This window comes from Centruroides sculpturatus, unplaced genomic scaffold (assembly GCF_000671375.1).
Source record: "Centruroides sculpturatus isolate CEXI.00-Female unplaced genomic scaffold, Cexi_2.0 scaffold102, whole genome shotgun sequence".
Taxonomy (NCBI): Eukaryota; Metazoa; Arthropoda; class Arachnida; order Scorpiones; family Buthidae; genus Centruroides; species Centruroides sculpturatus.
In genome coordinates this window covers 357117-372475 of record NW_019384295.1, presented here as the reverse complement: position 1 = coordinate 372475, position 15359 = coordinate 357117, and the positions used below count along the sequence as shown (strand labels likewise).

Genomic DNA, 15359 nt, shown 5'->3' with positions numbered 1-15359 from the left:
TTAAAAAAATTTAATATTTCTTTTAGAATTAATGTTTAGTAATAAAATAAAAAGATAACTTATTTTATACGTTTTTTTCGTATTAATTTTTAATTTTTGTTTATGAAATAATAGTAAAAGATCGGTTAAGTGTTTTAAGGTACAAATTTCTAATTTTATACATAAAAAAACGTAAAATTCTCTTATAAATAGGGACTGAAAGTGGTGAAGTGGAGCTCGGAACGTCGTAAATATAGGGACTCATTTTTATTCGAAAACTATAAAAATATATGATTCAAATAAAACAAATTTATTTTGTTTATTTAAAAAAAATTTCATTTATATCCCTTTCAAATTATCATTATTTTTTACATAAAAAGTAAATTTTGGGGCCCTTCTGTACGCTGTGCATATATTGTACTGTACTGTAGAAATGGTCTCTTGCTGGCACCCTAGATATGGGGCGATTTTTATTTAGATACATATTTTATATACGATAAAATATATTTTTTTATTTTATAAAATCTTATTTTAAAACGTTAAAAAAATAGCTATTCGAATATAATGTTAACTGCTATGACAAATAACAGTAATGAATGCATTTTTATAGGAAAAATATGTTTAAAAAACATAAAACTGTACACATAATTGTTAATTTAAAAAAATTGTAGACCTATAAATTCTCACTGTTGTCCACCTGTCTGTTATTCCTTTCTTAATCTCGTGAATAGTGTTAGATATATGAAAGTATGGACCAGATTCAAAAATCTTAGGGGCAAGAGATCCAGAGTAACTATAGAAGAACTTCACGTCATTGTAATTCAAAAATTTTCCCCTAAAACGATTTTGATAGATGACTGCCATGATTCTATTGCTAGCAGGAAAGTATGATTTACAGGGGCAAGCCACTACCGAATTGAGGTGGAGAGCATATATTTTAAATTAAATTAAAAATATGATTAGAAATTACAGCCTGGCGGCATTGTGACGATGTCAATCAAATATTCTAAAAATAAAAATAATGAATAGTTATTTGTCATATATTATTTCGTTGTGTTCAAATCCCAAGATTATAATCATTAATTTAAAGATTACAATTTTTTAGCATTAGTAACGCTATATCTCACGACTCGACATCTACTTCAAACTACACGCGAGAATATTTGTAAAAATTTGTTCACGCAAAACATTCATTTTCTTAAGTATTTTTTTTATATAATTGGGCTGAAATTTGAAAAAATTTAGACCTATAAATTCCCACTATCTGTGGTTAAATGTCTTTTATCTCCAGAACGGTAGCAGATAGATGAAAGTCGAGACCAGATATGGAAACCTTAGGGGAAGGAGGGTTCGATTAACTATATACGAACTACCGGTAGAAATCAGAAGTCACGTGATTTCAATTAAAAAAAATCACCCCAGACACACAGTTACATAGATGATCAGCATGACTCTGCTGTTATCAGGAAAAGTATGATGTACAGGGGCAAGACACTAATTTGAAATCAAGAGCATATATTTTAAATTAAATAAATAAATTGTGACAAATAAATTATTATAACACTTTCACAATAAATAATTGCTCGTTTTTTTCTATTTTTTTTAAATTAGTTTTTTTGTTAGAATAGTTTGAAGAGGAGAATTCGAACTCGTCGTTTCGGATGACGATTCTTTGAGAAAAAGATTGTTGTTGAACTGTTGACAAGAACTCCCATGGGGCAAAATTCCCTCCCTTATGGCTCAGTAAGCCGTCAGTACAATCGCTTCACTTCATCCTTATCCCATCCTTGGGGTGTTAGGAAGAAGCTGAAGCATTCAGTCCATCTACAGACTAGTCTAATGGATGTCAGTTCTCATTTTATATCCTTTCTAAAAAGTTATGTACGGTAGCAAACCCGTATCTTTGATTGGATTCCTTCCTTACTACCTTTTAAAATATGTAGGATGTCATATAAATGATCATCTGGATGAAATTAGCTTTACCTTTCTTTTTTTCCCCCTCGATATAACGTTATTATCGGTTTTGTTTCGGTAATAGCGTAAAATAATTTATCGTTTCTCTAATGTAAGCGGAGGTGTTTCGAACGAAATGATAAATCTGATGTGTGCCCTCTCGGAAAATTGCATTCGCTCTACATTCTACTGTTGAAAATCTTTAATCTTTGAGGCAAATATGCAATGCCTCGCTATAAAATTAGATATATGTGTTTGTTTTCTACAGGGCTGACGTGATATGTTACGTCCGATATCACTGATTTAGAAAATATGTCATAGTGCAATACGATCGTAAATTTTTGCCCTTAAATTACGTTTTTTTAAAACCCGTTTTTAACGTTATATATTCTAAATTATGTAATATTTACAGTATAGAATATAATTATCTAACCTTAAAAAATTTTATACGTTTTTTTTTTATAACTTGTACAAGCAAACTTTTATCGGCGCGACGTACAACTCCTTTGAGAATAAAGGTTGCTATAGAATGACCATTGTCATTTTTTCCCTTATTTTTTTTTTTTAAGAAGAAAAAATATAGCAATTTTTCTTTACTCTCTCTCTCAAGTGTATTTCTTGTTTGCTCACAAAGATTTAAAGAAATTAATCATAGAAAATGGTAAAAAAATTAAATAAGTTAAATGTTTATTTTGAAAGTAGAAGTATGGCTCTTCTAACAAAGTGTGTATAATCAATTATTTTTGTTATAAAAACGTAGCAATATATATATATANTCAAAATCAACACTATTAAGGTTGCTAAACAACTGCATCTATCAAGTAAACACGACCATCAAAAAACACCTCCTGGTATTTTATTTATTTAACAGATTAGTTCAAATTTAATTTTAAAAAAATAATAATAATAAATATAGTTTATGTTTTAAAGACCTGTAGACGTAAATTGTTTTCAACAGTTAAAATAAAAATTTACTGTGTTAAATTTATGTTATTTTAAACTTATAACAATAAAAAAATATTCGAAATTTTCGAAAAAAAATAATAAATAAAATAATTTTTTTTTATATAAAATCAAATAAAATTTCTAACTTTTTTTTCCTCTGTAAAGATACCAATCGACGTTTCTGTTACTAGAAACAAAAAAAAGTGATACAGAAAACTTCAATTTCGAACAGAAAGGAAACCATAACCTTCCCATACAGGAAAATAATTTTTTTTTTCTTTTTTATTTCCCATATTTTATTGCATAAAATTTTAAAACTTTTTTAAAAAAGTATTTTTTAAGGTATAAAGGATAGAAAAAAAAATATGGTTGGATGAATGATAGATATATCGTATGATTATAAATTAATATAGTATCTTGTTATCTAACAGTTAGTTCGTTGGAAAAATTGATTTTTTTTTCTGATGCCATCTGTACCGAGACATTTCCTTTAATGATATTTCTGTGTTATTGACAGCTATCCAGTGATAACATTATTGGTAGAAAAAGCATCCAGGTCGCCAAAAAAAATTATATCTATCAATGTAGGAAATGAATCATTTCCGAAGAATCTAACTAGAAATTAAAACTAAATAGGGGAAATTTTTCCCCTAAAAATTTAAACTTTATTATATAAATTAACGTGGTTAAATCATATAATAACTTATAAATATTAATATTATATCCGTTGATTATATTTTATTCATTTTATTCACTTTTTCTCTTCATCTTCGTTATCACCGTGAGATGATCTGATTCGAAAATACAAGAATTAAATAGGAAACTCAAAAATTAAGTAGAAAAATCTGTATTTTTCTAGCACGAAGACCTAAACTACAACGTGTAAGAGGTTCTTCCACAACTAAATTAATAAATTTAAAAGCGTAGACCCTAATCTCTCTAGCAGGTCCTAAACTGTAACTCGTTTAGTTTATGTGTAAATCTGTCCCTGCTTTGATTTGACATTCTAATACATAAACTAACATTACTAACTCATATTTTATAGATTAATTATTGTTTTCATAGATAGAACCTACTCGTGTATGTAAGCAGAAGAGAGAAAGGGGATGAGGAAAAGGATAATAAAAAGGAGAAAAGATCCAATTAGAGTGAATCAGAAGGTATGAAAATAAATACGAAATTTGTTTATAATGTTTATATAATAATTATAATTACATAAAATAATAGTTTCACTATAAGGATGTAGTGGAAGAATATAGTAAAGTANCGCAGGTGTAATTTCCGGAGTAGTCTGCTTGTGCATCCTTTATATATAATTTACTGACAACTGTATCGTTTCCAGCTTTCTGTAATGATATTTCTCCTCTCGAAGAATCATAATTGATCATTCTTTCGTTATGAAACCAAAAAACGAAAACTGGAGGTACTGGACTTTGAGTTATGACACAAGTCAAGTTAATAGAACTTCCTGTTTTGATATAAAGTGGATGAGGTCCTAGTATCGATGCTTTTGCCTCTGAAATATGAGAAAGAATATTAATGTTCCTGATAAAATTATGTATCGGTGTATCATTTTTTTAACGTTTAATTTAACTTATTTTTGATTTTTTAATTTTTTAAAATGTTTTATTGCGTGTCAGACTGGTCTATTTTTAGCTGAATGATGTAAGAAGAAAGGATATAAAAAAATGTGACGTGTGGAAAAGAACTGTGAATGAAGATGGAAGGAAAGAAAACCGCTACAATACTTTGTAAGAAATTTTAAAAAATACATAGAAAAGAATGAGCAATCGTTACAATGCCGGGCAGCAATTTATAATCATATTTTTAATTTATTTAATTTAAAATATATGCTCTCCATCTCAAGTGTCTTGCTCCGCCCCTGTACAGCATACTTTTCCTGATAACAACAGAGTCATGTCAGTCATCTATGTAAGTCCGTATGGGGGAATTTTTGAATTGAAATCACGTGATTTCCGGTATAGACCTAAAGTTACTATATAGTTAATCAGAGCCTTCTAATCCTAAGATTTCCATATCTGTTCATGAGATTAAGGAAGGATAGACAGTGGGAATTTACAGGTCTACAATTTTTTTCAAATTGAAGCCCAGCACTTGTGTTCAGGAAGATGAATTTGGGAGAAATGAGCTTTCAGAAATGAGTTGTAAACACGTGTAAAAACATATTAAACTTACCTACAACGTTGAGATTGACAAAAAAGCTAATTTTTGGATCCGAACCAACTTGGCATTCGTATAAACCAGCATCATTTAATTGAGGATATCTTATTTGTAGAGACCAATCATTCGTTCTTTCCATATGAATAGCTTGAAACCTAGCATCTGTCGTATAAGTCTCTAATCCAACAGTTAGAACATGAAAATCCTTTCTTCTTATCCACGATACCTGAAATATAATAAAAGTTAATAAGAGTATGGAGAAAGGAATAATAATAATAATAATAATAATATTTCGTTTAACGATGATATAAAAGATAAATCTAAAATTATGTAGGTGATAACTGGTAAAAGTTACGCTTACACGAGTTAAGTGTAACTAACATAAGGTAGTCGACAAGCAATGGTGACGAAGTACCTAAAGACACATAACTACATAGGCACTTGACGTTATCACAGCGGGACAACGATGTTTAAAGAGGCCATTTCATAAACACAGGCAAGAAGACTTGCTTAGAAGAATGAAATGACACCGAAACAACGACAACAATTTGCTAGATTTATGAACCAATCGTTATAAGTAATGTTTCCGGAATGGTGTCGTCTATCACTCTGTAACTTGCCACAAGAACTAGTGTAAGTTCTTGCATGGTTTTTATAACACGTAAGACAGAAGAAGGGAGGGGAAAAAAAAGTAATCAAAGGATGAAGTAAGTCTTTGATGTGATGTATGTTATGTTAAAATCGCTTTAAAAATTTTGTTATGGTCGATATTGACCATCTGCTAGGGTTATGGAGAAATTTTTATGTTAGTCTGGTGATTTTTATCAATCATCTAAGCTTTATGGTGTTGTTTTTTCCCCTTTTTTCCTTGTATTTACCGTGTTGTAAACTCTGTACTTTTGATAATCATCACTTACTTCACCTAAATAAACAAGAATTTTATACATTTTTTACATTTTATATCAAACCAAACAAAGCTTAAATTTGATTTAAAAAAAACAACACAAATAATCAATTATTTATTAAAAATTTAACTTATTTTTTTCACCTAGTTTAAACGATTGTTTATGTCTTGTAAATCGGACAGACAAACAGACAATCACACAGAAGAATGCTCACGTAATTTACATAAATGAAGAAATGAAAAAAGAAGAAGAAAAAAAAACAAGTAATTTACAATAAACGTTAAACAGAAAATCGTTTATTTACAAAGTTTGAACTCATTAATTTAAATTAGTACAGCTACACGTGACTGAAATTGATTAATAAACTTGTTTAATTTATAAAAATCAAAATAAGTATAACAAAATTAGTTAAGTTGTTGCTAAATAAACAGATTTAATAAGTACAATAGCAGATTTATCTGTACATTTCTATATACAATATTTACTTCTGAACAGCTACCTGACCCTAGAAGATAGTAGTGACAATCGATAACACTAAAACTCTATCGCATGCTGCCATCTGTTGTTAAAAGAAAGAACTGTTTAATTAACATTATCATCTAATTTAATCCCCCCCAAAAAATACAATAAAATTATAACTTTTTTTAAGAAAAAATAAAATATTTAATTAAAATTTTTAAATCTAATTTCATACCTTTCGCTTAAATTTATGTAAATACAATTATTACTATTTTTAATATAAAATTTAACAAACACTCTCAGGAAAAAAAAAACTGTTATTTATTCAATAAACACATTGAAAATTAATTATATAAATTTAAATAAAATTATTATTATTATTAATTTTTTTTTAAAGAAAATGAAAATTTTGACTGGCAGATTTTCAATAATTATGTAAATCTTTCGGTAATGTAATAAATTTTCTACTTGAATAAACTTTTCCACTTAATGGAAAGATACAAATTTCAACAAATATGCAAATAATCATGATTTGAAACCTTTATATATATATATATATATTTCATTATAACAAATTTAATAAAGTTATAATATATTTTGTAATATTTGCTACAGTAAATACTTCTCACGGATGCTGGAGTGCTGCTCTGATATTAAACCATGTATTAATTCGTGTTTGTGTAGCAATTTAATGCATACAATTCGAATTTAATGTATGAAAACAGGATAAATTATCGATTTTTACCTCTTAATTTTCGATTAATATACAACTTTAACTGATATTTTGCTTCATTTTTAAGAAATTTAAGTCACTTTCTACGTGTCTTGCTTCGTGTTTATAGTTGTTTAATATATACTAAAATAAAAATTTAAAAAAAAATTGTTCTTTTTAAACCTTTAATTTATATTTTAGATGTAAATTTAATTGATATTTTGCTTCATTTTTAACGAAATTTAATCGAGTTTCTAGGCATTTAACTTCTTAAATTTCTACCCAAACATTAATCTATTAATTATCTGTAACTCAGATCTACAATAATTACCGAAAGTAATTTATTTACTACAAATTCGAGAAGTAATAATTTAACAATTTGTAAAGTCTAGCGAAAAGAATCTAACGATTTAAACGTTAATTATTGCTTTTTAATTAATTGAAAAAAAAAGAAAATAATAATAATATTTTCTAAAAGTTATTAAAAATACATTTAGTAAGAACTAGGAGCGACGTAAAAATGAATAAATAATAATATTAAAAATGTATATATAATACATGAAAAATTCTAGAGACAAAAATCAACTGACATCTTCATCACTTTCGAATTTGCAAAATGTAACAATAAATAAAAATCAAATATCCATTTGGCATTTGTTTCTACGCGAAATGAAAATTTTTCCGAGGAGTAAAATAAAGAAAAAAATAAAAATAAAAATAAATAAGTAAAAAAAAAAAAAAAAAAAAATTATCACATACTCTTCTTATGTTGAATGAATTTTTCATTTTGAATATTCCCACAGGAGTGTGTTCTTTCATCCGTTTCTAACATCCTTTTCTTGAAGAAGGATGCAGATCCTTCATCAAGCATAAAGATTGGATTGAGTCAAAGAACTTTGTCCGCTCTTTGATAACGTATTTAAGCTGACGAGGTGAATGACCTTTGCAACTATTCACTCTTGCTGACGATAGTTGAAGATGGCATTTCAACTGTTCACTTATATCCTTCAATCGTTCCTCTCTTAAACGTAACTATATCGTTCGTCTCTTTACATTTAACTATTTTTCATTGATTTGTAATAAATGTTCTAAAGTCTACAAAATTGAAAAATATCCTCTTCAAAAATTTAATCTTCAAATTTATTTATAATAGGGGGGAAAAATACAATTAAAATCTTCAATTACGAATGAAATTTATTATGTTTTAACTCGTTATTATTTTATTTTCGCGTGTAATAATAATAATAATAATAAGCGCAGAGCCCAAATGGTTAGGAGTTGAAAGATTTATTTTTACAAGTACATCCATAGACAATACATCACATTTCTCTGTGAAAACGAACAAAATTTAAGAAATCAATAAGCAAAATAAATTAAAATTGTAAAGAAAAAAGAATAAAAAAACCTTATTTTCAATTTTTCTTTACAATTTCTACCATTACTTCTTTTATATATTTCAATTCAGGATAAAAATAAAACTTTTTTTCCTCTAGGTTTCTTATTATCAAAGTACTCAAGAAAAGGGATGCTAGTCTGGAAGAGGAGTTCTTTATCTAGTCACTAATCGTTGGAGGAAGAATATGGCCTTAAATTTCTTTCTATTATAGGAGAATAAGATAAAAATTCGTTTCACTCTACCAATACCGATATTGATCAAGTCGTACCGCTTCTGGATTCAATCGTGAACAACGAAGTAAGCAAATATCTAGAAGATTTGAAAGTGCGCCTTTTCTATACTTTTTGAATATTGTGATTTATTTCAAGAGGAAAATGTGCATTTAGAGTTATAATATCAACCTATAAAATACTTATTATTATCGTAAATTTTTCGATTCCTCTACTCTTTATTGCGATAAAAATCATTGATTTCTGAAGTAGCTTGTTCACCTCTTATTTCAATAAAATATGCAGAAGAGAAATAAGGAAATCGCCATATACTGTTTATGTATGAATACATATACACTAAAATCTAACAGAATTGAATAGAAAATAAATTTATACTAAGAAGTATTAGAATTGGAAGGAAAAATAATCAAAGGTTTATTACTCGAGAGATTGACTTTAGATAACTTTTTAATTAAAATATATTATAGAAGATACAAAACCTTATTAACAAGCTTTATATATGTTAAGTTAACTAATTGTAAACAATCGGAGAAAAGCTTTTAGAAATCTTTTAAATTCTTAATTACTATTTTCATTCTCTAAATAAATCATTAACTAGAGTATTACAATTGCGTCATTTAAAATCATTTTAAAAGTTTTAAGATATTTAAAAGTTCGAATTTCTCAAATTAGTTTCGAATTTAAACATTTTTCTACTCCTTATCCTTATATATACTTTCCCACTTTTCCCTTTTCCTAAAGCTTGATCGAGTTGTAAGACGAGAATCTCAGAATTACTCAGTGAAATATTGTAAGAATTTTTTCCCCTTTTTCTCCATATTTTTTTCCCTAAACTTATCGTATTTCTACTATATGTATTAGTCTGATTATTACTGAAGATTGGGCGGAGTTCGCAGGATTTATAAGTAAATTGAGCCAAAATATAAACTGTTACTTCTATCGTCTTTTTAACAATATAGATTATTTTTAAAACTGTCGTAACTTGTTTCACCTGCCAGAATATAAAGTCATATACCAGTTTCTATCATTATCATGTTGATTAGCTGAAGATAATTTCGTGTGGAGTTAATAGAATAATCACATAATAACCATGAGAAATGAAAAATGGTTACTAATGATAGGGTAAAGTTTCAAAGAGAATTCGATATCTTTAATTTTTCTTTGGATGATTTATTGTTTTCCATAACTGTATGAATCTTGTATAAGGCATTTTTTTTCAAATCTAGAATTGTATCTAGTTATATAGAGAATAATTACATTTTCTTATTTTGTGTACGGGAATATTGTTAAATGGTTCTAAAAAAATAGCGAATTTATGATAAATAATCCATAATTCCCAGTTTATAGCATGGATATATATGTATATTTGCTTGTAAAGAATGTAATAAAACCTATAAAAATATTTCTGCTAATGGAATACAGCTGGAAAGAGCAATTTTCACAAGCCATTTAGTACAATGAACCTTACTATATGTTTTGTAATAACTGGGATAAAAATAATTTATAAATAGATCTCTAAATGCACTTTCATTATGCAATTTTTATACATTTATTGATTTACCAATAAAATGAGAAAAATTTTTAAAGTGTACAGTTTAAAAATAGTCTTATAAATATATATATATATTTTTTTTATGTAGAGAAGAAACAAATCTTAAAGGGAAAAAAAATCGATTGTACGCTCCACTGTATCCTTTGTAAGTAGTCTTTTTAAGTAAAAAAGATCAAGTAAATTTAAGAGGAAAAAAAAATATATATATATATATAAAGCAAATAAATAAAATGCNAACTTATTTATAAATAAGTTTAATTATTTCTTTTGAATTTAAAGTTTATATATTTAATTATATAAGTTTCTAAATATAATTCATGATGACAAATGTATTAAATTCGATTTAATATGTTATAGAATGACGTGTATCGAATTTTTATACGTGAATATTTCCTGTGATAAGACACAAAAAGCAAAATGTTATAAAAAATTTTTTTAATCAAAAACACTGAAATATTTACTTCATTGCTAAAACTCGTAGAGCAGAATAAAATCGACATAGGAAAAAAACTACTTTTAAATCGATTATTATTGTTTTATTTATATAAACTTTAAGGTTGATATGTAACAATCTTATTTATATAAAATGGTAAATCATTCTTAAGTTTTTAACAATATGATTTGATTCCACATTCAACCAAGCAAAGCATCATTACTGTTTAGTTTCGTGAATATCCTAGTGAGTGAGGGTTTTTTTCCCCCTCTCTTCCTCCTCTTTTTTTTCTTTCTTTCTTCCTTCTTTTTTTAAAAGAAAGATAAAATAACACAGTTCTGTCAGATGAAATAATGTGTATTTTTTCTTCTCGAAGTATGAGCATAGATCAAGTTTTTCTTATTTTGGATGGGTAAAGAATCTTAAGACGATGTGTCAAATATGGTGACATTTCTATCCACTTATGTTGGACACAATGATACTAGAACAGAATTTTGTTATATTTTTTCTTATATTCAACCTATTTTTTATATAGATAAGACAATAGTAGATGAGAATTCGAATATTTTTTTCCTTTCTTTCTTTTAGTTACCAGACAGAAAAATGTTTATCCGTAATGCCAAATTTTAACTTTTGCAATGGCAATGTGTCTCTTTCTCTCTAACTTTATAGCCATGGAATTCTCTTTACGATGTTATAACAGACAAGTTTATATTCTGTCCACTCCTCGTGGACTATATGGAGAAAGTAGTTTCATCTCTTTTTTTTACGGACGACAGGTTGTAATATGATGATTTCAAACAAACTCAAAGATGAACAAAGCAACAACTAACAAAAGAAACAGTGACATAAACTAAGATTTTTTTTTTCCTCCTTCCTCATACTAGAATGTAACATACCTTTTATTTGTTGGAAAATTCGACAATGTATTAAGGAAAGGACAATAACTGTTGTTAAAATAAAAATGAGATTTTTTTTTGTGTGTGTGTGTGTGTGAATACAACTAAAAGTTACGACAGATGGAAGCAATCTATCATGAAATAGTCAATATATTTTTATATAGGCGACTTTATAATACTTATAAAAATTTAAATCGTACTATTTACTTGTATAAGATATACATATTTCCTTTCAGAAATATTCAGTGAAATCGCCGATTGTTAGGAAAGAAAATAAAGTATTATAAGTATGAAATTATTAAAGTATACTATAAGAATAAATAAAATATTAAAAAAAGATGATGAGGAGGAGGAGGAGGAGGAAAAGGAGGAGGAGGAGGAGGAAAAGTATTAGAAGGAAGGATGGCATTTAAGATTTGAAGATCCGTATGTTTTTATTCTCTAAGGCATTTTTATGGGTTTTCTTGTAAGTTTCGTACTTGGGTATATAAAGATCTATCCATTCATCGATTTTTGTCAAAGACGATATTCTTTTGTTGTTCGTGATTCTTTTTTTTTTTTTGTTTTATTCTTTGGCATTGATTAGTTTTTATTTGGATTGTCTATAGTTTCGATCCTGATTTACATTGAAATAATGTTCCTTTTTTTCTACTTTATACTATAGAAAAGTTGGCTTTAGATAGGGGGTACAGTAAGAATTAATATTTAAAGTGTAGGAAGAGACATCGTAAAACTTGGCAATAAAATTACTCTACCGAATACGGCAATAGTTACTTTATAACTAGAACACAGTAATTGCTAGAGTGAATTCTTTCAAGCAAACTTTGAATGTTTGCAATTATAATGTCGATAGGGAAATTTCTTATTGTGTTTTCTTAGAATACATCACCTCTATTGTATAATGTCTTTTGATGATATATACTCAGCTTCGTCTTTGATTTTTTTTAAACATATTGTTGAAAACTTTCAATGAAAACTGTATCAACAATCATAAACGTTAAGTTAGAATGTTATTAAATTTTTTTTATTTATTAACTTCTTCAGTAAAATTTTATCATATTCTGGATACAGAATCACAAATTAAAATAGAAGTTTCTTTAATATATATATACTAGTTTAAAAGATAACTTCTGTTTGAGTTAGGGAAAATTTAAAAATCTAAAAATAAAATAAGACACTAGTAAATTAATCAAATTGATTAATCATACGATAATAATTACTGAAACAACTTAAATTTCTAGAAACAATGACTTTTATTCAATTAACAATTCATTATTTACTCCTGTAACGAAGATAGCATAACAATGGTTAAATATTGCATTAGTCATTAACAGACCCTCTTTGGTAGATAACAAACGAAACTATTATATTTGCAACTGATACAATTGTCAATGTAGTTTGCTTCCTGATCTAGTCTCGAATCGCATACTATCTACTAAAGAAAATGTTCTGCAGTTAATTAATTAATGGTAAGTACCGTTGCACTTATAAATTATCTCAATCAACAATTCTGCTGTAGTATAGTAATAATGTTTCTATTCATTATAATTAATTATTAAGAAATTCATTATAGCACTTGGATTCATTGAAAGTGATAGTCTCTTATAACACCAGACTAAACACTCTTAAAGGAGAATATTTTCTTGATTTATAAATAATTTTATTTATTTAAAACAATTTAAATTCATTTCTAATTTAAGAAAATCAATTTGAAAAAATTCTAAAAACTTATTTATAAATAAGTTTAATTATTTCTTTTGAATTTAAAGTTTATATATTTAATTATATAAGTTTCTAAATATAATTCATGATGACAAATGTATTAAATTCGATTTAATATGTTATAGAATGACGTGTATCGAATTTTTATACGTGAATATTTCCTGTGATAAGACACAAAAAGCAAAATGTTATAAAAAATTTTTTTAATCAAAAACACTGAAATATTTACTTCATTGCTAAAACTCGTAGAGCAGAATAAAATCGACATAGGAAAAAAACTACTTTTAAATCGATTATTATTGTTTTATTTATATAAACTTTAAGGTTGATATGTAACAATCTTATTTATATAAAATGGTAAATCATTCTTAAGTTTTTAACAATATGATTTGATTCCACATTCAACCAAGCAAAGCATCATTACTGTTTAGTTTCGTGAATATCCTAGTGAGTGAGGGTTTTTTTCCCCCTCTCTTCCTCCTCTTTTTTTTCTTTCTTTCTTCCTTCTTTTTTTAAAAGAAAGATAAAATAACACAGTTCTGTCAGATGAAATAATGTGTATTTTTTCTTCTCGAAGTATGAGCATAGATCAAGTTTTTCTTATTTTGGATGGGTAAAGAATCTTAAGACGATGTGTCAAATATGGTGACATTTCTATCCACTTATGTTGGACACAATGATACTAGAACAGAATTTTGTTATATTTTTTCTTATATTCAACCTATTTTTTATATAGATAAGACAATAGTAGATGAGAATTCGAATATTTTTTTCCTTTCTTTCTTTTAGTTACCAGACGGAAAAATGTTTATCCGTAATGCCAAATTTTAACTTTTGCAATGGCAATGTGTCTCTTTCTCTCTAACTTTATAGCCATGGAATTCTCTTTACGATGTTATAACAGACAAGTTTATATTCTGTCCACTCCTCGTGGACTATATGGAGAAAGTAGTTTCATCTCTTTTTTTTACGGACGACAGGTTGTAATATGATGATTTCAAACAAACTCAAAGATGAACAAAGCAACAACTAACAAAAGAAACAGTGACATAAACTAAGATTTTTTTTTTCCTCCTTCCTCATACTAGAATGTAACATACCTTTTATTTGTTGGAAAATTCGACAATGTATTAAGGAAAGGACAATAACTGTTGTTAAAATAAAAATGAGATTTTTTTTTGTGTGTGTGTGTGTGTGGCATATAAAGTGGCATCTTTACCTTTCAATGCAGCTTTTTTTATTTTTATTTATTTATTTTAAAGCAAATAAAATGACGTACGTTAAAATAAAATCAATATTTATAACCTACGTAAGAAAAATTGCCAAGCAAATTGATTCAGTTGGCATACTTACTGCATCGGCATTGTTGTTTTGCCAGGAAAAAATCAATATTTGAGGAAATCGCGAGTTAAATTTCGTTCGATTATTTGAATATTATACAAGATGCAACGGTTAATTCTCGCCCTTTTCTCTTATTTTTTTCTTAAATAATGAGTAAAGTCATATAATCGTATCTTTGATGAAGCGTATCGATCAACGCGTACTGTCCAGAGGGCAAGAACCCCGTCTTATGATAGACTATGGCGGATATACGAAGGAAAATAATTAAATTCGGATATAAATAAACATTTTTACTCACTTGTCCGTGCATGTTGAATCGTTATCGGTAGCAGCACATGCTCGACTTTACGTTATAGTGCAAGATACCCTTAGAATTAAACCACCCAACAGTACACCACTGTAACGACGTGAAGAGCCCGGATGATGGGGATTGAGTCATACACAATCGATCGCCACTACGAACTATAAACTCAGATCGATCGCAATTCCATTGATAGCTTCCATTTCTTTTCTACTTTTTAATCTTCGGGACGGACTTTTATTATATATAGGTCTATATATATATATTTTTCGCTCCAATTTAACTATCAAATTATTCATTTAATACGTATTTATAATTTATTAAATGGAATTTTAAAAGCTTAAAAAAAAA

At 27.2% G+C, this 15359-nt stretch overlaps 1 protein-coding gene across 1 annotated transcript in view; it reads right to left on the bottom strand.

The window, feature by feature from the left end:
- LOC111620726 overlaps window positions 1-15359 on the bottom strand; it is a 50383-nt gene that overhangs the window by 15348 nt on the left and 19676 nt on the right. Inside the window, exon 2 of the mRNA XM_023362750.1 lies at window positions 5078-5284. Coding sequence (XP_023218518.1) covers window positions 5078-5284 — 207 coding nt within the window. The remainder of the gene's footprint in view (window positions 1-5077; window positions 5285-15359) is intronic.